This window comes from Xenopus tropicalis, chromosome 7, assembly GCF_000004195.4.
Source record: "Xenopus tropicalis strain Nigerian chromosome 7, UCB_Xtro_10.0, whole genome shotgun sequence".
Lineage (NCBI taxonomy): Eukaryota > Metazoa > Chordata > Amphibia > Anura > Pipidae > Xenopus > Xenopus tropicalis.
The window spans coordinates 34,753,872-34,777,844 of record NC_030683.2 but is presented as its reverse complement, the minus strand read 5'-3'; the positions used below and the strand labels follow the sequence as shown (position 1 = coordinate 34,777,844).

Genomic DNA, 23,973 nt, shown 5'->3' with positions numbered 1-23,973 from the left:
AGCCGTTGCCCCGATACTGGTGACAGTCTTTTTTTTTTTTAACTTTTCAGGGTTGTTTGCCCCATGTTAAATGTTTTCACTTGTTGTTGTCAAAGAAGTGGTTAATAGGCTTTCCTATGAACACCCCATTTTTTCATTTTCTTTCTACTGTAAAGTTAATTGTACATTTTACAGTACACTTACTAACAGGAGTAGGGCATTTTTTATTTTCTGACTTTGAATCTTGGGTGCAGATGATGTTGTGTATTGTAATGAAGTGATCTGGATAATATTGGTCTTCAGATGTTGCGTTCACTTTAGGTCTGCCTGCTCTTGCCAATGGAAAAAACTGTTAGTAAAAATCTAGGAAGCACTTTACTACTCCCTTACAAACATTCTGTTTAGATGCATTTTGGATAGTTTTTCAGTGCTCAGGAGAACAATTTGGCCACAGACAGGTTGACTTAGCTCCGTTACCATTGCCAGAATCAGCTGAAAGATATTTTTCATTGTTTTCTAACAGTCTCTACAGTAATGCATAGTGGTTTATACCCATTTAGTACCATTCTAGTATTAATTATTCATTATGGGTATGAACCAGATATTGCTAGAAATGGCCATTTAAAGGAGAGCTAAATGTGGCTAGAAATGCCATAGTTTATATACAAAACTCATTGCACCAGCCTAAAGGCTCATCATCTCTATAACAGTAATGATCCAGGCCTTCAAAGTTTCCATAGAAGCTCCCCATTCTGCATTCTGTTCTGCGCGCTGGGCAGCTGTTGAGAAGCTGAGCTTAGGGATCATTGCAAAATATCAAGCAGAAAATGAGGTTTCCTGTCATTTAAACTGTTGCTACATGTCTGCTACATTAAATTCTGATTCTAGTTGCACTGGTTCTAGGGCTGCCATGTAATGTGAACCCGAATGAGTTACTAATCATCCTTACATCATTACATTTATATTCTATATATACAGTTTATTGTGAGTGGGCCCCTAAGCTCAGGTAAGTGCCAGCGGCACAGAGCATTTGTAGGTAATCAGCAGAAAAGAAGATGGGGGGCTACTGGGGCATCTTTGGAGGCACAGATCTTCCCTGCTAAGGGGTTGTGGTTGCCTTGGGCTGGTATTAATATACAACATTTCTAGCCTACTTCTTTAGTTAAGCTTTAGTTCTCCTTTAATACACAAATGCCTCTTCCAAAACACTTGAATTCTGCTATGTGTCAAGCATTTTTTATTAAAATAATGTCAACTGAGTGGAAATTTGTACAGTGTTCTTTTGTATGTCTTGTGTTAGTGTACAGGGAAGTGACACTTTAATGGGTTGTATATATGTTTAAAAAAGATTACAGAGCTGCTTGTCTAAGATTTTTTTCATTTTTCAATTTCAGCTTTCGCTTGGTTACATCTTTCCCATTAAACCTTTCTCTCATACCATGCTTCTGTGCTGTATTACCAGTGGCCCTTGCCATTGATTTTTGCCTGCTGCTCATTGCCTCAGCTGTCCTTATGTTACTATGTTTGTTTGTTTATTTGTACACAAGTGTCCAGACCTGATATACTGCATGCACTCTCTTACACATTTAGCTTTTTGATGACAGAAAGCTAGGTATGCTCTTTCTTGCTTCTTGTAGCTCCCAGATTGATTTTTATTTTTAACTTTGCTGTGATTGCTTTTATTTTATTTAATATCATTGTATAGTACAGGGCACTGTACCTTAGCCAGCCGCTGAATGCCAAGTTGAAGCAAGTGGCAATACACAATATATTTTTTCCTGATTAGAACTTTGATTTATGTTATAAACACACTTTATTCAGTGCTTTACTAACTCTGAACTTTGATCTTTAATATTATTCTATTATCAGAGGCAACGAGAGCGAAAAAAACTTGAGAAGAAAAAGCATCTGGAAGAGAACGAACAGGTACTAAAAATTTCATACTGTCCTTATTAACCAGCACATCTGGGATACTGATGTGTGTACTGACTCTGGGGCACAGGAGACTCACTGCTTTCCTAATACATATTAAGTCAGTGGCAGTGACGCACCATAGAGAGTATAAAGAGAGAACATGCATGTTTTGTTTTTTCCCAGGTGCCACAGGCCATGCACCTCTCATAAAGTTTTAAAGGGGACCTGTCACCCACACTTTAAAAAAACATAAAATCCAAACATAAATCCAAAACATAAAATCCAAATTCTTTTGTTAATTAAATCATCCATACCTGGAGGCAGGGCAGGCAATAAATGATTGACAGCTCAGAATTTTAATTACAATTACTTTAACTTTCCTTTCAGCACTTTCTAGTTATCACTTAGATGGCAAATGCATAAGATTTTGGGGTGATACTAAGCTTGCCTAAATACACAAAATGGCGCTTGCCTGCTGGCTGTGACTGTAAATTCCAAGACTGAAGGGGAAAAAATTAAATGATTTAGATAGTGTAAGTAAAATTTATTTTGCTCAACTAACATGATAGAAAAGGAATTGAAATTATTTCTTAGGGTGAGAGGTCCCCTTCATACATCTGCTTATTTCCTTTTTTATAGTAGTTGGAGCTGCCATATTTTGTTGTTCTTTTTGCTCGACTGTTGCATGAATGCTGCCTCAATAGTCAAGTCAATAAAAACAGTATGACCGCTACCACACCTATGTTAAAGCACACGTATCCAGAGAAGATAACCTTCACCATTATATTCTACTATGCAAGGGGCATCAAATGGAGATAGATTCAGCTCTCCAAGGGGCTTCAGCTGGAGAAAGATTCACATAACGCCTGCACAGTCAGTAAGGGTAGTAAATGATAACTAATGCCTTATCATTCATTTCCAGCAGATCTTGAGGGGACTGGTTCCAAAGGTCACTTCCAGTATAAATGAGCAATTCATATTTTTTCTGTTAAAATAAAAAATGTTTTGAAAATGTGTGTTAATCTCATGAAAGGGCCTCATTGTTTAGAGCTTTATCCTTTCCTACAAATCATTGTATCCATGTTCGCTACTGAATAGGCCTAATGTAAGCATGTGTACAGTACATCTATTGTGTGCCTGAGTTCAGAAGTGGGTATTCAGCCAGTGTAAATTTCACATATACCCTCATATTTCATGTTTTACTGCTATATTTATGTCTAGAATGTCTCAGACATGACTGGCTGAAATAGCTAGCAAATTAAATTAATAGTAGGACTATTTGCTTTCAATTTCAAGTTCTTTATTGATATTTAAACTCTTATTTTAATAACTTTTTTTTACTATACTGGAGTAAGCATCTTAAAATTAGTTGGGCACTGATCATCATCATTGTCAGCGGTGGATTGTGTTGAAGTAGAATCAACAAGTAGTGGGAAATGCATCTCAATAGGGAAAAAATAATTTCAAATATTACTTGGTTAATGTTAATATACCTTTTGGGATTGATTAAATGGTTTTGCTGTGCTCTTTTGTAGTTAAATTATATATAATATAATGATAACAATAGGCACCTGTTTTTTGTGGTGAAAGGTCTTTCTTGCTAGGTTTGTGCCATAGATTCTTAGGTCTCTTATTTAATTTGCTAGGAAGAAAGTAGCCCTCTTTATTCATAGGGGGCAGATAACATACTTCACAATCTTACCCCCAAACTGCTTTCTGCATTGTAAATGTGCTCCTACTCTTCTCTAACCAGTGCACTGACATGCCCATGTATCAGTAACCCTGAGGCTTGCGCTGTTCTCTCCAGGAGCCGGAGTGGGATGTTAATAGTGCGTTTGTCGCCAACGCTGCCAGTCACCTAAGGCCCAAGACAAGGAACAAAGCAGACAAGAAGCACAATAGTAACAAGGAGAATGAAGGGAAGATTCGAGAGGTACTTTTGAGCTTTCAGTTAAAACAGAAGTAAGAAGCAGCCTTTATTATGATGCCAAATGCACAAATCTGCAAAACATCAGTCAAGGCAAAAGGGCAGAATGCAAAGCTCTAACTTGGTGCAAATTTGCCAAAAGCATTGTCTCATAGCAATAATTCAGCTATTTTATTTTTACTATTTTAACTGCAACAGACTGATCAAAATTGTCTGCAGATTTATCGCTGTGGTTAGAGGCAGCCATACATGGGCAGTTATCGGACTATCGGCTGAACAGTCTGACACTGTTCACATGGGTAGCCAAGTACTATAAACTCATTTGCATGGCCGGTGGACTAAACAAGTGTATCTGAGGTGAACGTGACAGGCAGACATGCTAAAATGGTTTAATCATTCAGATACCTAAGAGACCTTCTGTAATATCACATGTTGGATAGCTTGAGGGCTTATCAGTCAGATACCATGCCAAACTTCCATAGACAGGTTGCCTGATCCTCAGTCCATGCAGCATCTTAATGGGGGTTTGTTTTAAAGGTCCTTAAAGGAAAACTAAACCCCCAGAATGAATATTTAGCCAACAGATTTATATTAGTTTATATTATGTTAAGTATCCTATTAAAGAATCTTGCCAAACTGGAATATAAATATATGTAAGTGAATATTGCCCTTTTACATCCTTTCCCTTGAACCGCCATTTAGTGATGGGCTGGGTGCTCCCTCAGAGATCACATGACCAGAAATAATGCAGCTCTAACTGTAACAGGAAGTAGTGTGGAAGCAAAAGGCAGAACTCTGTCTATTAATTGGCTGATGAGGCCTAGCATGTATGTGTGCCTTGGCTTGTTTGTGTGCACTGTGAATCCTATGATCCCAGGGGGTGGCCCTTAATTCTAAAAATGGCAATTTTCTATTTAGGATTACCCAATATCACATACTACTAAAAAAGTATATTTTTATGAAAATGGTTTATTTAGACGAAGCAGGGTTTTACATATGAGCTTGTTTATGCAATATATTTTTATAGAGACCTACATTTGTTTGCTTTAAAGCTATCCCAAGCTAAATATCCGCATTGGCGCAGGTGTGCCATGACACTCTGCTTGTGCTATTCAGAGCTTTATTTCTTTTATCTGCATAATTCAACTGTTATTATTGTGTTTTAAGTTACCATATTGTTACAATGCCAAGATAGGTAGAAACTGGGACTGCATATTCCGGCGAAACAGTGCAAAATTGTTGTGCAGAATTTTAGCATGGTTGCTTGGCGTAACCAAGCAGTAACCTTTAAATGGAGGATACCCTACTCATGAAGGCTGAACAGAACTATAGTTTTCAATATATAAAACTAATCAATATACTGTATGTCTAAAGATAGGAATTGTAATAAATACAATGTAACAAAGCACAAAAACATCTAGTAATAATGTTGATGATTGCAACCCTTTAAGCTAAGCTGGCAAAACTGAGGCAGAAATGCTGGCAATAACAATACGGAGTACACGTTGTTCTTTGTTGGTTGGGTCACAAGTTTAGTATCCATAAATGATCTGTCTAGTCTAAAAAAAACTGCCTAAAATACAAAGCTCTCTGATCAGATAAATCATGTCTCTCCTCTGGCAAACTCCTTTGATGCCTCATGTAGCAGTGTCAGCGAGGGTGCACAAACTATCCAGAAGCTGGTTTCTAAAAAGAATTTTCTTTGCAAAGTAAAAAATAAATTCATCCCAGTGTCCTTTTTTCAAAAGTGAAAAGCAATGTGGTATCTTTATGAAACTGGATATGTAGTAATAACTGAATAATAAGTCTGGCTCACACACTGATGGGTTTCTTTCCTATCACAGGGTGACTGCTTGAACTCTTCTATCCAAAGGGGAAGGCAACTTGCTGGTAAGTAAACCTCAGAAAGTGGATTTAAAAACCTTACCTGGGTTTTAATCTGTAGAACTGGATTTTGATCTATGTACATTTTGACCACTGAGATCTTCTCAGGGAAAACCACTGAACTCATACGATATTTTGTACCTGAAGATGTTTTTTATTAATTTGAATGGAAAATAAGCTGCCTATGGCAGGTGACTGGGCTGTGGGACAAGTGGGGGCAAGTTGCCAGTCAACTCCTTACTCATATCCCCACCATTATTCACACGTGGTGTGTTTCCCATTCAAATAAATAGAAAATGAAGTACACTGCGTGTCTTATGGTCACTGACTTTTAAAACCAATTTTCAGGATTGCTTGGATTTCTTTTAAAAGGTGCTATTTTTTTTTTTTGAAAGTGAACATCAAACTCTATAATAGTCGGAAAATATATAAGGAATAGACATCTTGTTCTCATCTAGAATATGTAGTTCTGGCACACAGTTACTGATGTCATTCATGTAAATTGTGTAGTGATTGTATAAAGAGTTAAAAAGCCTGTCTATTTGCTCTTGTGTATGTATCCAGAGTAGTACAGAAAAGGACATTAGCTGTCAGCATGGATGACTTCCCTTGGGGAGAAACAAGATGTAGTTTAACAATTTATATTGCATAACAGTTCTTTAGCTGTTCTTATAAAGAGACGTATTCTTACAGCAGCTGGAGTTATTCAGGAAGAATATCCCGAATTTAATACAGGTATCAGACCCCTTATCCAGAAACCCATTATCCAGAAAGTTCCGAGTTACGGAAAGGCCATCTCCCATAAACTCCATTTTAATCAAATAATTCACATTTTTAAAAATGGTTTCCTTTTTCTCTATAATAATAAAACAGAACCTTGTACTTGATTCCAGCAAAGATATAATTAATCCTATTGGGCTTAATTACTGGTTTTATAATTTTTCCGAATTACGGAAAGACCCCTTATCCGAAAAATCCCAGGTCCCGAGCATTCTGGATAAAGGGTCCCATACCTGTACCCCACCTTCCTGTCTGTGTCCCATGCTTCTTGCCCCTTCTCTTGTTCTGTAACATTAAAGGGAAACGAAAGTCAAAGTCACTTGGGGGTGCCAAAATGTTAGGCACCCCCAAGTGACTTTAACCGCTTACCTCGTACCCCGGGCTGGTGCCCCTGTTAGGAGAAAACAGCACCAGCCCGGGGCACCTGGAGCGCAGCGCTTCCGTCTTCCTGGCTTCCTTTTCCTGAGTGCCAGCGGTGGGCGCATGCGCAGTAGAGTGAAAAGCCGACTTTAACATTTAAGTTCGGCTTTTCACTCTACTGCGCATGCGCGCGCAGCGAATCAGGAAAAGGAAGCGCCGGCAGCTACCCCGGGCTGGTGCTGTTCCTTCCTCACAGGGGCACCAGCCCGGGGTAAAAGGTAGGCGGTCAAAGTCACTTGGGGGTGCCTAACATTTTGGCACCCCCAAGTGACTTTGACTTTATTTTTCCTTTAAAGGAACAGTAACACCAAAATATTAAATTGTATCAAAGTAATTAAAATATAATCTACTGTTGCACTGTATTGGTAAGAATTGTGTGTTTTTTATAGAAACCCTACTATAGTTTATATAAATAAGCTGCTGTGTAGCTATTCAAATTATAATAGGGCTAAGGGTGATGACTCATGGGGAGACTTGTTGCCTGAAGGTAAATGTGGGCTACCTTGGGTGACAAATCTTCCCAGAATGCTTTCCCACCAGCAATAAAGTGAATCAGTGGGAAAACATACGGACATCTCGTTTTATGAAGTTTCCTCGCAAGGGAAGATTTGTAGCCCAGATTTAACTGCAGGTGTCAAATCTCCCCATGTGCCATCGCCCTAAATGACATAGGTTCCATAGCAGATAACAGATAAGCTCTGTAGAATACAATAGTGTTTTGCAGAGCTTACCTGTTATCTGCTATGGAACCTGTGCCTCTTCTCTATTTTATCATTTGAATGTGAGTGCCCCTGTGGCTACACAGCAGGATAATTATATAAACTATAGTAGTCTTTCTGAAGCAAACACACACAACAACTTTTACCAGTGCACGGCAACAGTACATTATAATTTAATTACTTTTGTACATATTCATTTTTTGGTGTAACCGTTTCTTTAACAAATTGCTAAGCATCTTTAACCTGCTTGATCTGATCTGTTCTATTTTTTTTTATTTTTAATTAAGTACAAACTGTTCTTTCTTTTCCATTGTGATGAAAAAACCATTCACATGCCCGCATAATACAAAACGATTAAATATCATTTTTTTTCTGTTACATTTTCTAATTTGATATCTAATAAACTGTACCAAACACTCATTTATACTCATTTCTGCAGAACAGAATTTAATAGAACTTGTAATGTGCTCAAGAGTCATATGTACCTTCTGCCAGTCCCACCAGATACCTTAAACCTGCCTATTTCTGGAAGGCAGAATGGAGAGCAATCACAATAGAATGCCGATAATTGGTCTGGGACAGAGTACATGAGATGCAGTCATTTTTTATAGTCTTTTCAATGAATGAAATATTAATGGAATGCTTGCTTATACAGTTCCAAATACGATCTTGTCTTTTACGCCGGGGTCCTTTAGGAAAACATTTTACTATTAGTACATACAGTTTAATCTAGATGTTAAGCAAAAAACTAAATAATGAAAAATACCTCTATTGTATTCGGTTAAATATATATTGATTTAAAGGGAAACATGAAATTAAATGTACTTTGAGTGGTCTTTGATTCTCTGTTTTAGCTCTTAAAGATAGTAGCTTTATACTGCTGGGTCTGCAGTCACACAGTTGAACATGGAGGTTTCTCAGATTCTCCATAATGTTCTTGGTCTCCGGGGAAAAAATAAGCCTCACTAACTGAGATAGGGCGTCCTTTGTTCAACTGGCTTTAAATCTTCAGTGTAGATGCTGACAGGGTATATCTTTCAGATGGTTCTTTGTCAGGGATCCCCAACCTTTCTTACTCGTGAGACTAGGAGAGCAACACAAGCATCATAAAAGTTCATGGAGGTGCCAAATAAGGGCTAAGGTTGGCTATTAGTCAGCCTCTATGCACACTATCAGCTTACAGGGGGCTTTATTTGGTAGTAAATCTTGTTTTTACTCAACCAAAACTTGCCACCAAGTCAGGAATTCAAAAATAACTACCCGGTTTGGGGGCACAGAGAGCAGCATCCAAAGGGTTGGTGAGCAACATGTTGCCCCATAGCCACTGGATGGGGATCACTGTTCTTTGTGATGATTTAGGACCAGCACATGCTTAGTAGGATGAAGCTACCCATTTTACTGTACAGAACATGAGCTTGTCCCAAACAACTGAAAGGGATGCATGGCAACCAAGTGTAGTGTGCATGAACACCTTAAGGAACCATTGAGCAACTGATCCAAGACAGGAGTGTGGTGAGCCTATAGAAGAGACTATATGGTGCGGTTTTCAGGGAAGAGGAGCATTGGCCTGGGATCCAAGGGTAGCAACTTACACAATTTTGGTGACTTGGTAAAAGTAAAAAAAATATACTAAAAATGCTAAAATTGCATTTACTTTTTACCACCATTGTATGTAGCTATGTACGCAGAGTTGCTGACCATATATCCTTTGTCTCCCTCATGCAAAATGGAGATCAATAAAAGTATTATAAATAATCATAATGTGGTGACTTGGAGAAAGCAACATTTCACCGGGGCTGCTCAGTGGATCAGACCTTGCCGTGTCCTGAGTTTGATTCCAACTTGGTCACTAACTGAAGGTGTTTTGTATGTTCACTCTTTGTCTCTGTGGGGTTCCTCCCATGTGCAGTAAGTTAATTGGCATTAGTGTTATTTTATGAATGTATTAGGGACCTTAGACTGTATGTTGCACTGGTTTAGAGACCAAAGTGAATGATGAACTGTATTTATGAATGAATACATACATGTGCCATCCCAACATTGTATAGTGCTAACCACAACAACAGTATGTCCAGCAATATGTGTGTGTAATTGTGTGTACTCATAGTGAAAAATTCATGAACACTGAGGCAGGGAAGTACTACTTGATCATGAGTACATAGCCGACAGCAGTGTGCATTAGCTCTAAAAGGTATGGAACACAGGGCAGGGAATGAAAGAGACAATTACATTTTAAACAAACATGAGTTTCAGCGAGTCGTCGGTTAATAAAGGTGACATTTTAGCTGCAAGCATTCCAATTAACTACTTAGTCATTTTTTATTCTGCTGCCGACATTTAGATAAAGATTCCTCCAGTTTTAACTTTTGTAAATTACATTTGCATTTTATTTAAAGGACATAATAAAACACAAAACAAGTTAGTTTGTCCTTGATTGCTTTATGAAATTATGTTTGTTTGAACTCCATAATGTAAGGGAATGGGCGGCATGCACAATGCTGTTGATAACAAGAACTTACTGTTTCCCATTAATGGCTGGTACCTGCCTGCCAGCAGAAGGGTCTGTCATGCACAGGTCATATACCATTCATGTGTATGAGAAGAGTATTTGATACCTGCATTTCTTACTGAAAGGACAGTAGTGAAGCCAGATCCCTGTATGTGTATGTAGGAGCAAACAAAGGAAGCAAGAGCTGGGGAGTTTCATTGTTAGTTACAATCTTTCACCCTAAAAAAAAAACATGTCTTGTTACACTTTGGTAATACTGTTTTGATAGGATTAAGGACCCCAAAATAAAAAAGTACCTGTTTGTTCCTAAACAAAAAAGTCTGTAACACTGAACTAAAGAAGTTTAGTTCTTAAAGGACAAGGAAAGGCCAAGTCACTTTGGGGTGCCAAAATGTTACCTTTTACTGCAGCGTTTCCTGCTTCCGTGCGCACGCATGCGCAGTAGAGTGAAAAGCCGAGCTTTAACAGAGGAGTCGGCTTTTCACTGTACTGCGCATGCGCCAGTTGTGGGGTCATGGCAAAACGAAGCAGGAAGGAGGAAGTGCTCGCTACTAGTACCCTGGGCTGGTGCTGTTTTCTCCTAACAGGGGCACCAGCCCAGGGTACAAGGTAAGCGATTAAAGTCACTTGGGGGTACCTAACCCCAAGTGACGGAAGGAGAAGGAAAGGCTAATAAAGAGTTAATCTCAAGCTGCAGGCATACCTTCAGTTCTCTCAATAGTGCCCTTAAGTCTCCCCATATTTCAACTGTTCAGATGATCAGAAGCCAAACAGGAAGAAAAAAATGCTGAGCTGTGTAAAGAAAGTTCCCATAATGCCTCACTCCTGCACCGAGACCCAGACCAGTGTACATGCTCAGTTTGTAAGACTATGAGGAAGGTTCCTGCTGATTGGCTCAGATCCACATTCCTAAGGAGGGGGAGTGAGTTCTTAGCATTCTTGAGGGAGGGGGAAGCAGGGGGGGGTAGAGAGCCGAGAGCTGTGTGTCTCTGGCACATGAATTACAGACACAACAAATCTTTGGACAGAGAAGTCAGTGTAGCGTTTCTGTGAGTGCTAATGGCTGTATTTACATAGACCTTTCTGATAAAGCTTACTTAGTTTTTACCTTTCTTTCTCCTTTAAAAAAGGTCTGCATATAGCCTTGTTCTACATGAGTTCAATGAATAGGGCTTGTGCTAAACGTAATAAATCTCTGGTTTTGTCTTGAGCTAAACAGGGAAATGGAAGCTACTCCATGTTTGGTACTTGGGAGGTAGATAATTAGATTCCCAGTGCACACATAAACCCCTTTCACAATGCAATCCTCCTAACGTCTCAACAAAGGGAGAAGGGTTAAAGGCTGTATATTGGTAATTATGTCCCTCACAGGACCAAACATGGAGTAGCTTCAGTTTTCCTGTTCTGGATCACGAAATAATAGAAATTATTCTAGAAATAATAGAGATTTTTCAACAAGCACTAATTATTGCACTCATGTTAAACAAAGAGGATGCTGCCCCTTTAACTACAGTGAACGATTTTTGTTTTTCAAGTACCGTATATACTCGAGTATAAGCAGAGTTTTTCAGCACCCAAAATGTGCTAATTATAGTTAATCATAATTGATTGAAGTTAAACACATATCATGTGTGTTTAACGTCAGTCAATAATTACCTATAATTAGTACAGTACTAAGTACAGTATTTATTTGAAATATGCCTTTATTGGTTTTCTAAGTACAGTATTTACCAGTATTAGCAATGCAGATCAGGTATATCCATATCATGTGATCAGCATTGCTAATACACGTGAATACTGTTAATTATTATTAATTACCATAATTTAAAGTTATACACATTCAGTACGGTATAGAACAAAAAAACTCACTACCACCCTAGGCTTATACTCGAGTCAATACATTATTCCAGTTTTCTTTGGTAAAATTAGGTACCTCGGCTTGTATTCCGATGGGCTTATACAGTATTTTATTTCCTTTATATAGCATCAAAAAAGTTATGTTGTTCTTTACATCTATTTCACTGTTGAATTCACACAACACATATGCGCCACAGTCAGTTAACAAAACCCCCTTATCCTGTTGGTGTGATTTTGGACTTAAGACATGCAAACGCCTTCCGCAGTGCACTGGTCAGGCATGGATTTGCAGCGAATTTCCGCATTTCGCCATTGGCAAATTGTTGTGCGTACCTTCCGTAAAAAGTTGCGTTAAAAAAGATGCGAGCAACAAACACGTTTTGGGGCAGATTCGCTCATCACTAGTCAGAATCAAATCTAGCACCTGAGCCACAGTGCTAGTTCTATGAATATCTCTGCTTTTATATCATTTGAATTATTCACTGTCAAAACGCTATCATAACTGACTGCACATTAATGGGCTTATTTATCAAGCTTCGAGCTTGTGAATTTTGACATTTTTTTTATTAATTAGAATAAGCTCGCATTTCGAATGCTTGCTTATTTATTAATAAGGAAAACTCATTCAACTAAAAAAACATGGATACCTCTAACTTGTTTACAAACTTGTATTGAAAATATGGCTTGAGTTTGCCTAGGACAACTCCCGCTGACTTATACATAAACTTCCAAGTTTTGGGGTTTTTTTGCACTTAAATACCAATACTTCAAATTCAAGTTTTTTTTTAGAGCAAAAAAACTCATATCGTGAAAAAAATTCAAATTGGAACATGTATGTATCTCATGCCATTATGTTATTGGTGACAGTGATTGTTATTGATCCACCATTAACATATTTGATGCTGTAATATTGATGTGCTGTGGCTGCTAACACACACATTATAACTTATCTCATGCCGTTCTGTTACCGGTGCAAATGTATTTAATGACATATCATTACTGATGCACCATAACTGTATTTCATACTGTAATATTGATGCACTGTGGCTGCCAACATACATATATTAATGGACCCTATGTCGTATGGTTATTGCTGATTAAAGTATAGTTGTGTGTACACATAGATACACAATGAATTAACACATTCCTTGCCATGGTGTTATTGACATACTGTGGTTATACTCAAACCAGTCCCATGGCAAAAGCAATGGCCGCAGCTTACTCACCAACTCCTGGAGTTCTATATATGGAACTGGTATACACTTCTATTAATAGTATTCCAGAAGGCAAGTATTCCTTAAGCATTCCGATTCTTTTTATACCATAGGTCGTATACTGTATGTGGATCAGTTCTTACATTCCGTGCAGTCTCTGACCACTCAAACAGTGCCAGCATTGCAGAGCTCGTAACAACCTATTAGGGCTCTGGTACACGGGGAGATTAGTCGCCCGCGGCAAAACTCCCTGCTCGCGGGCGACTAATCTCCCCGAGTTGCCTTCCCTCTGCCATCCCACCGGCGAACATGTAAGTCGTCGGCGGGATGGCAGACGCGGCGGCGCGATTTCGCGCAAATCGCCGAAAAAGACTCGCGAGGCTCTTTCGGCGATTTCCCGAAATCGCCTCGCCGCGTCTGCCATCCCGCCGGCGACTTACATGTTCGCCGGTGGGATGGCAGAGGGAAGGCAACTCGGGGAGATTAGTCGCCCGCGAGCAGGGAGTTTTGCCGCGGGCGACTAATCTCCCCGTGTACCAGAGCCCTAAAACTGCCAAACTACACTACTTCTTTATAATGAGCTGCTCTTTATCTAAATAGATAACATGCTGTAGCTTGGGAAAGGGATGAGTTTCACTATACAGAGGGCTTTGGTCCCAAAGAGCAATGTTTGACATTGCTCTGTCTGAGTTTGCTCTCTTTAGAGTAACAACTAACAAAAAAAAAAGTTTGAAAAATCAGGTATACTATCCCTTTCAGGGACATGGCACATAAAGCAATTTTAGGAGCGGTACAAAATTATGCAGACTCCTACATAATGTGTTTTTTGCCACAGACCAGATCTCCAGTGGTTATAGACATTATTTCCTTCAGTAAATAGTGACTGCCCCTTTGGTCTTTGACAGAATACACAAATTGCCAGTCCAGGCCTGTTTGCCTCACATTTATTTGTGGAAAAAGTTAGTAATCTTTGTAAACTGGAAACCCTGCATTAAACATAAAATAAACCCTGTGTATATATATATATATATATATATATATATATGTGTGAGTGTGTGAGACAAACGTAAGTTTCTTTGCATGGGTATCTACACAATGAAAATGTTCCTTTTACGGTAAATTACCTAGAGCTGCGCTCTTTTTTGGCCTTGAATTACCATCTGCTTCTTTTGAACTCCCATCTGCATAAAAGTTTCTTTGCCCATGACACTTCACACTGTGCCTAATGACTTAAAGATACCAGTCATCTTTTTTTCCAAGCACTTGGCCTTGTGCTTAATACAGATATAATCCAGTCATAGTCAACTTGCTGCCTAACGCATTGGGAAACACACAAGGACCCAAGCGGTCAGCCAAGTGCTTAAGATAGATGTGTCCAGTCCGCAATAGGTTGCACATGTGCCATTCGATTAAGATGAACAGCCATGCTTCTCTGGGGAAGGAACAAAATGCTTTCCTGCACCCAATATAACCAACTAAAATAGATGACTGTTGTCTGTTATATTTCCATTTACAGGATTTATGGTGCCCTCATCAATAACTAAGATGGAGTCTGTTCTTAGTGAGATACTAAAAAACTTCAGTCTGATTTCCCTATTAAAGATACAGTGAGAAGCTCTATGTCTGCTTTGCTGCCTGGCTGGTTCCCTGCTGTTAGAAACCGAGATGATGCTATTCAGTGTGATAGGAGTCACGTGCAAGTGGTTCATAGCACAAAAAGAACTTGCAGGTCTAGGACCTCATAGCAGCCAATCACATACTGTATGGTTTTTTTCCCATTTATCTACCTGAGGAAGACGGCACCTACTGTTAGCTGTAACTCTTCCTGGAAGAACATTCATGAAAGTGTGTCTTTATCTGTAAAGTACAGATATCGGACCCCTTATCTGGAAACCCATTATCCAGAAAGTTCCAAATTACAGAAAGGCCATCTCCCATAGACTCTATTTTAATCAAATTATTCACATTTTTAAAAATGATTTCCTTTTTTCTCTGTAATAATAAAACAGTACCTTGTACTTGATCCCAATTAAGATATAATCCTTATTAGAGCAAAAAAAAATCCTATTGGGTTTAATTACTGTTTAAATAATGTTTTTAGCAGACTTTAGGTAGGAGATCTGAATTATGGAAAGACCCCTTATCCGGAAAACCCCAGGTCCCCGTGCATTCTGGATAATGGGTCCCATACCTGTATTGTATCCTGTTAGCCCAAGAAGACATGTTTCCTGTCTGTGGTATTACTTTGTACTACACTAGGTTCAATGCTGTTTTTCCTGTGGTAAAAAGAGACATGATATGCTAAGTGAGACCTTATGTTATGGATATCTTCCAAGTTATAAGCTATTCATGCATTTGTGAGCTTAAATGATGCCCAGGGCTGGGTAGTAAGGTTAGCCAATGCTGAGGTCTCAAGTGAGCCCATTTACTAACATAAATTTTAAACTGCACTAGTGCAGTTGTCAATAGCAACCACACTAACTACAAGTTACAGTGGCTTGCAAAAGTATTCGGCCCCCTTGAACTTTTCCACATTTTGTCACATTACAGCCACAAACATGAATCAATTTTATTGGAATTCCACGTGAAAGACCAATACAAAGTGGTGTACACCTGAGAAGTGGAACGAAAATCATACATGATTCCAAACATTTTTTACAAATAAATAACTGCAAAGTGGGGTGTGCGTAATTATTCAGCCCCCTGAGTCAATACTTTGTAGAACCACCTTTTGCTGCAATTCCAGCTGCCAGTCTTTTAGGGTATGTCTCTACCAGCTTTGCACATCTACAGACTGAAATCCTTGCCCATTCTTCTTTGCAAAACAGCTCCAGCTCAGTCAGATTAGATGGACAGCGTTTGTGAACAGCAGTTTTCAGATCTTGCCACAGATTCTCGATTGGATTTAGATCTGGACTGTGACTGGGCCATTCTAACACATGGATAAGTTTTGTTTTAAACCATTCCGTTGTTGCCCTGGCTTTATGTTTAGGGTCGTTGTCCTGCTGGAAGGTGAACCTCCGCCCCAGTCTCAAGTCTTTTGCAGACTCCAAGAGGTTTTCTTCCAAGATTGCCCTGTATTTGGCTCCATCCATCTTCCCATCAACTCTGACCAGCTTCCCTGTCCCTGCTGAAGAGAAGCCCCCCCAGAGCATGATGCTGCCACCACCATATGTGACAGTGGGGATGGTGTGTTCAGAGTGATGTGCAGTGTTAGTTTTCCGCCACACATAGCGTTTTGCATTTTGGCCAAAAAGTTCCATTTTGGTCTCATCTGACCAGAGCACCTTCTTCCACATGTTTGCTGTGTCCCCCACATGGCTTGTGGCAAACTGCTAATGGGACTTCTTATGGTTTTCTGTTAACAATGGCTTTCTTCTTGCCACTCTTCCATAAAGGCCAACTTTGTGCAGTGCACGACTAATAGTTGTGCTATGGACAGATTCCCCCACCTGAGCTGTAGATCTCTGCAGCTCCCCCAGAGTCACCATGGGCCTCTTGGCTGCATTTCTGATCAGCGCTCTCCTTGTTCGGCCTGTGAGTTTAGGTGGACGGCCTTGTCTTGGTAGGTTTACAGTTGTGCCATACTCCTTCCATTTCTAAATGATCGCTTGAACAGTGCTCCGTGGGATGTTCAAGGCTTTGGAAATCTTTTTGTAGCCTAAGCCTGCTTTAAATTTCTCAATAACTTTATCCCTGACCTGTCTGGTGTGTTCTTTGGACTTCATGGTGTTGTTGCTCCCAATATTCTCTTAGACAACCTCTGAGGCCGTCACAGAGCAGCTGTATTTGTACTGACATTAGATTACACACAGGTGCACTCTATTTAGTCATTAGCACTCATCAGGCAATGTCTATGGGCAACTGACTGCACTCAGACCAAAGGGGGCTGAATAATTACGCACACCCCACTTTGCAGTTATTTATTTGTAAAAAATGTTTGGAATCATGTATGATTTTCATTCCACTTCTCACGTGTACACCACTTTGTATTGGTCTTTCACGTGGAATTCCAATAAAATTGATTCATGTTTGTGGCTGTAATGTGACAAAATGTGGAAAAGTTCAAGGGGGCCGAATACTTTTGCAAGCCACTGTAGAAAATGATTGCAAAGGTCTTATTGGTTACTATGTTGAAGGGGGGTGGGGGCATTCAGCCCCTTTCTTAGCACATCAGCTCTTGAAGTTTTAACGTGCTCCTTGCTTACTGGAAAGTAATGTATATACAGGGAGCTAAGTATTTACCAAGCAACTTATTATTGCTGGGCAAAGGCACACAATATTGATCATAAACCACTGTCTCCTGATATTTTGTAAGCATTAAATGACTTTTGTAGGTCACATATTGGCTTTTAGTGGTCTATGTATGACCCAAAGCCACCCAATTAATCAGTCAAAATCCTTTCTGGATCAAACTTTTTTTTTTTAATAACACAGGTCAGCTGATAAAGAGGCCCATGGCCTAGACTGACTAGACTAGAATTAATTAGCTATACATTCAGTTGCTCTGTAACCTGCCAAGACTAGGGAATGTTTGGGGCCAGGTTTTTCTGTTGTCTATATACATTAGCTTATGTAATGGCTGATCTTTAATTCCCCTTTATTATGTTATTTTTTTTTAGAACTTGGTATTAATTATGTGCAAGAAGGAAACTATACCAAAGCAGTAGAACTGTTTAGTGAGGCCATCGGGTTAGATCCAGAGGATTACAGGTATGTTTGTTTTTTCACCCACTGAGCCTACAATTCCAGAGCATAGAAAAGTTCATTTGCATTACTAGTACTCTGAATCACTGAGGATTAAATTACATTTGCTGAGTAGATGTAAATTTAGGTTAAAAGGCATGCATAGAAATGGCAAATCAATATGAACAGTTGTTAACCAATTATATTTGTAAGAAGATTTTACAAGAAACATTAATTCTGTGTAAGTTTGCACTTGCACAGTTATGAGGTGGAACACTCATACTGCTTTTATCTACAGATGTTTTCTCCAAAGCAGTTATGAAAATGAAACTTAGCAGTTAAATATATTGCATGGTTCTGTTAATATCTGCAGAGTATACAGTATGTACCAACGTCAGAGCCCACACCACCAAGAATTGTGTTTAGTCAGTCACTAGTTTGTCCTGTAGAAGGAGTGATTATTGGGCTGATACACCCATGAAAACCAGCAGTAGTGGATAATACAACAGGAGGAAGCGGTAGTGCAAGCAAAGCTTTTCATATCCACTTCCCAGGGTGCAATATTAGAGTTTAGTTCACTTGGAGCAATTTGGTTGCATCTATTGATGCAAATCACTTGGTGAACTCTGGACTTACAAGGCTGGCAGTAGTTTCAGGGTTCTCATTAACCCATGCATTCAGTTGCAGCCCATGCGTTTCAGAGCTTTGCAAATAGAATTTATAACTGAGCCCTCTTGAGTAATTATTTACATCTTTCAGTAGATAGCATCTATAGTGGGCACAAAAAAATAAGTTTGGTTGTACTGAAGCCTATCAAGAATGCCTTTTCTGAGGGAGTAAAATGGCAGCTTCACTAGCATGCATAATTGCATATATGCAGAAATGACATGTTTTGTGGACACTGCTTTGGTATTATTTACTGTGTAATGAATGGAGAAGATAAGCACTAATAAGAAGACCATGTGTTTTCCCTTGGCTGGCATGTGCAGGTAAATGATCTGTATATATTAATTGGCAAATAGCCCCTCTGTAGGCTGAGCTGCGGCAGTTATGCATACAAAGCATCTCCTGGATACGCCATACTGACTGGCACGAATCCACCCACAAAAATCACATTTCTATTTTGGCTGTTCTGTGCTGCGGAAATCCTCCCTACACAGTTCAGTCAAATGCAGAATGATCTCCGATGGCAGCCATGCCTTTCTCCCTCTCTCTAACACATTAAAGCCTTTGTTTTGAGAAAAAAAAAGCATTTTAATGTATTAATCTTTGTGATTATTTTCCCTTTTGGCAGATATTTTGGGAACCGTTCTTACTGCTACGAGCAGTTAAAGCTTTATCCTGAGGCACTCATGGACGCTGAAGTTTCTATCGAACTATCCCCTGACTGCCCTAAAGGCTATTTCAGAAAAGGAAGAGCTTTGAGAGGCTGCAGTGTAAGATCCCTTTCTCTATCTCTATTAATGCTTTTTTCACAGTAGCAGAAGTAGGTCACTAAGGGAGTCTAAAGGACTTGGACATCATTTGATTGTTACATGGTTCTCCTAAGATAGAGAGAAAAACAAGGGTCCTAATAGGTATGTCAGTATCTTTATTATCAGAGCAAAATGTCAAGGAGAGACCTAAACACCTACATTGATCCAATTTGGCACAAATACATGGCAGCTGTGTTTGTTGAGTTTTTTGACACATTTCTCTATGAAGGAAAAACAGGGCAGAAATTAAGATGGATGAATCTGTCCCTGCACACAAATTAACAGCGAAAAAATAAAAACACTATTGCAAAGCATTTGCACAGATCATTGTTCCTCAGTAGGGATCCATCGAGTCATGTGACTTTAAAGTTCTGGATTTTTTTTTTTTTAAACATTACTAAGCTAATGGTCTTATTAGAGTTTTGTGATGAATGTATGCAATCCATTAGGCTGATGCCACACGTGGCGTTTTTATGCTGCGTATTTTCTAATTCTCTCGGCGGCTGAAAAACGCACAATATCATCCATAGAAATAACTTGAAAAGACTCGAAGCAAACCACACAAAGCGTAAATACGCTAGAAAACGCCTTAGCACGGATTTTTCAAGTGTTTGCCGAAATACTCCAGTATTTGCACAGCAAGCTATTCCTATGTATACACAAAGGCAGCTGCCAGACCTAGTGGAAATACGCAGCGTTTTTTACTATTTCGCACTATTAGCACCATGGAAACGGGATTTGCTACGTCACCAGTACTAGGCTGAAAAACGCCATAGTCAGGGGCTGTGTGGCTTGTGCGGCATTTTTAGGCTGAGAAAATACGCAGCATAAAAACGCCACGTGTGGCATCAGCCTTATTTCTGCATGTAATTTGCTGAGGTTTAATAAGGCTCTGTTACACCCACAAGTGCAGTTGCAGTATCCACAATTTCCCACTGTCAGTTGCATGTAAAACCACTTTTATTTAAGGCACTTACGTCAAAATGTGCTTCTTGCACGTCTGTATAGCTGCTCCCGGCGCCTCTCCGTCCTTCCTGCCTTCCAAGTTAAGCGCCTCTTGATGCAGGGCAACCGGGAGCTACCGCCACCTCTTGAGCAGGCAGTAGCTCCACAGTTCCCCTTCAATATGCATAGTAGCTCTTGATTCAGAAGGCAGGAAGGACTAAGTGGTGCTAAGCACAACTACAAGGAGCTACAGGGAGCACATTTTGACGCAAGTACCTCTATACTTACCCGCAACTGACTGCAGGGAAAGTGTGGAGACCGCAGCTGCGCTTGTGGACATAAATGAGCCCTATAATCTTCAAGGAACATGATTTTTACTAATTCGGTCAGTTTAATGCAATCATCAGGCGAACTACGGGCCTGGCCCTCTAGTTTCTGCCCAGAAACTGGCTGCCCAGAGTCTGAACAGGACAATTTAAAGGCCAGTTTGGCTGTTTTTTAACATGTAGGATCTTCTCCCTAGGTGAATTTATAGAATAGAAATTTGTGTCAAGGCTGATTAAGTAATGATCATGTATTAGAGCCTTAATAAATTAACTGTCAGTTTAGGGTCTCTTTACTCGAGTACAATGATTTATGCCAGCAATAGCATTAATCCTTGAGGTGGTGGGTTATTTATGTCATAGTTGAAAAGGAGATGGATTCTATCACATGAATCATGACTAAGTAAACTAAATAGAAGACTAGGACAATTCTACACTAATACTGTGTGGCTTGTCACTGCAGGATCAGAGGGGTAGCCTGGGGGTCTAACGGAGACTTAATTATGCCTATTTGAAATCATTGTTGCACTGGGAATTCCTCCCACCACAGCGCAGTGGGGGTAATGTAATAACAGCTGCAGTTTTTGCTTTAGGTTCAGTATCCTTGGCAGCTGATCAACAGGCAGCATTTGGATGCAAACAAAAAAGGTGTTTTTAATGCAGTTAAAATCCATAGCAACCAATTGGATGATTGTTTTCTAACAGCAGATACTACCTGCTGATACTTCTATATGGGTACATTCAAAAACACAGAGAAGAAATGCCCTAATAAGTTATGATATACTGGGTGAAAAAAAATTGTAACACATTTAACTTTCAAGAAGGAGGCCATTGAATGCTGAGTATTAAATGTTGCTACAATGGAAGGGGTTTTAGGGCTGGAAACCTATGAGTGATTAAATAGATCGTTCTTATTGTAACTGCTCCCTGTTTGTTCACACACTTGATATTTTATACAATATCTTATTGAACAAGGGGGAGAAAATTGGAAAAAAAAGAACACAGATAATGGGAGATGACAATTCAACAACTTGTACTGAATAAAGTGCATAAATCCATCTCTTGAAGGATTATGTGCCCAGACGTTTTTGGCAGTTAACTGTGAAATGCTCTAAAGCTGATAAATAATACATGCGATTTCAGTGAAGCGAACGAGAGGTTAGATTTGAGCTGATGTTCTCTTTATGTAGCTTTGCCACCTGTGAGGCATGTGTTACCCAATGCAAGTGTGTGGTACATGAGCTGACAGCTCTGCAATCCCCTTTATGCACAAATCATTGACAAATTGCTGTTACTGCCTGTGACATAAATAGCAGGGGGTAGCAAATTGGGCAGAGGCTTTATCTGCGAGACTCTGTGCAGGGAGATATCATTATGCACAGTTTTGATTACATGATCGCTTCTGAATGCGAGGCATAAATGTCAACAATTCTATAAATAACTGATAGACATCCTACACAGCTTTATTAATGCACAGGGGAGACTGGCAGGCTGCTGTGACATCAGTGCCTATATAGGACTGTATTTCCAGAGGCAGTAAATATGCTTTAATGTAAGATAATATTCCGGCTCCCTGCTTTATCTTGGCAGCAGAGAAGCACTGACTTCATACAGGTGTTAATCATTGAGAAATATAAGTAGGACTGACTGTAACTCACTGACAATGTTAAATGATCACCATTGGTAATGTGAGAGCTATTTTTTTAAAAAAATTGAAACTCCAGTTTTTAAAGGCTTTATACAGTAGTTCATAGGATGTAGCAAGAAACTTCATGTATTATAAAATAATTGTAAGATGTTTCCTAATCTTGGTTGTTTCCTCATTTTTTTTTTTTTTTTTATTCTGCCCAGGGCCACTTATACCCCCAGCTTCCCTTCAGCATTCTGTTAAAAACTGGGGAATTTCAAAGCTGGCATCATTTTATCATTTCCTTTTTGAGAAAACATAGGCAAGTTGGGACATCTGATCAGCTGACTGCTTGACTGTTCCCTTGTACTTTTCCCCTCTATCTATATATATATATATATATATATATATATATATATATATATATATATATATATATATATATAAGGAGATTATTGAATCAGAGGGCTGTAGGAACCAATATGGATACTTGTGGCCAGTATGTCTGGGAAACAGTAACATCATAGGCAAGATTAAGGGTGAAGACACACTGGGTTACTACAAACAGCTACTTTTTCAAGGCTACTTAACCCCAGAAAATACCCTGCCATAGACAGTACTGAGAATTTGCTAAAACACACAGAGACAATTATCATTAAATAATCAGCATTGTCTCTTTAAGTAGCCACGACAAGTAGCTGCTACTAGTATCTCTGAGTGTCTTCACCCTAAGGGCTCTGGCACACGGGGGAGATTAGTCGCCCGCGAACAGGGAGTTAATCGCGGGCGACTAATCTCCCCCGTGTGCCAGAGCCCTTAGGGTGAAGACACTCAGAGATACTAGTAGCAGCTACTTGTCGCCGGCGGGATGGCAGGGGTAGGCAACTCGGGGAGATTAGTCGCCCGCGAACAGGGAGTTAATCGCGGGCGACTAATTTCCCCCGTGTGCCAGAGCCCTTAGGGGATCCCGCGACAAATCTCCCTGTTCGCGGGCGACTAATCTCCCCGAGTTTCCATCCGTTGCCATCCCACCGGCGAAAATGTAAGTCGCCGGTGGGATGGCACACGCGGTGGCAGGATTTCGGCAAATCGCCGAAAATGTCTCGCGAGGCAACTTCGGCGATTTGCCGAAATCGCCTGCGCATCGTGTCCCATTCCACCGGCGACTTACATTTTCGCCGGTGGGATGGCAACTCGGGGAGATTAGTCGCCCGCGAACAGGGAGATTTGTCGCAGGCGACTAATCTCCCCGTGTGCCAGAGCCCTAAAGGTCCCCATACATGGGCTGATTCTAGCTGCCGGTCCCTTAGACCGATTCTGCAGCTAATTGGCCCATGTATGGGGACTACCGACGGGCCTGCCCGACCGATATCTGGCCTGAAATCGGCCAGATCTCGATCGGGCAGGTTAGAAAATCTAGTCAGATTAGGGGACCGCATCGGCTCATTGATGTGGTCCCTGGACTGACTTTGCCTATGCCCATCATTATAATTCGATTGTTTGGCCCCAGGGCCTGGATTCTCCCGATATCGCCCACCCGTAGGTGGGGGATATCGGGAGAAGATCCGCTCGCTTGGCAACATCGCCAAACGAGCGGATCTTAAGGTGTATGGGCACCTTAAGGGTAGTGGCAGACGGGGAGATTGGTCACTCCGCAACAAATCTTCGTTGCAGCGGGCGACTAATCTCCCCGCAATGTCATCCCATCGGCAAG

General features: G+C 40.1%; 1 protein-coding gene across 4 annotated transcripts in view; it reads left to right on the top strand.

The window, feature by feature from the left end:
* Positions 1-23,973, top strand: part of ttc31 (tetratricopeptide repeat domain 31) — a 75,863-nt gene that overhangs the window by 34,528 nt on the left and 17,362 nt on the right. For all 4 annotated transcript variants that reach the window (XM_031905519.1, XM_004915868.4, XM_004915867.4 and 1 more), the window contains 5 exons: positions 1,849-1,905; positions 3,701-3,826; positions 5,665-5,710; positions 17,826-17,916; positions 19,184-19,325. In XM_031905519.1, coding sequence (XP_031761379.1) covers positions 1,849-1,905; positions 3,701-3,826; positions 5,665-5,710; positions 17,826-17,916; positions 19,184-19,325 — 462 coding nt within the window. The remainder of the gene's footprint in view (positions 1-1,848; positions 1,906-3,700; positions 3,827-5,664; positions 5,711-17,825; positions 17,917-19,183; positions 19,326-23,973) is intronic.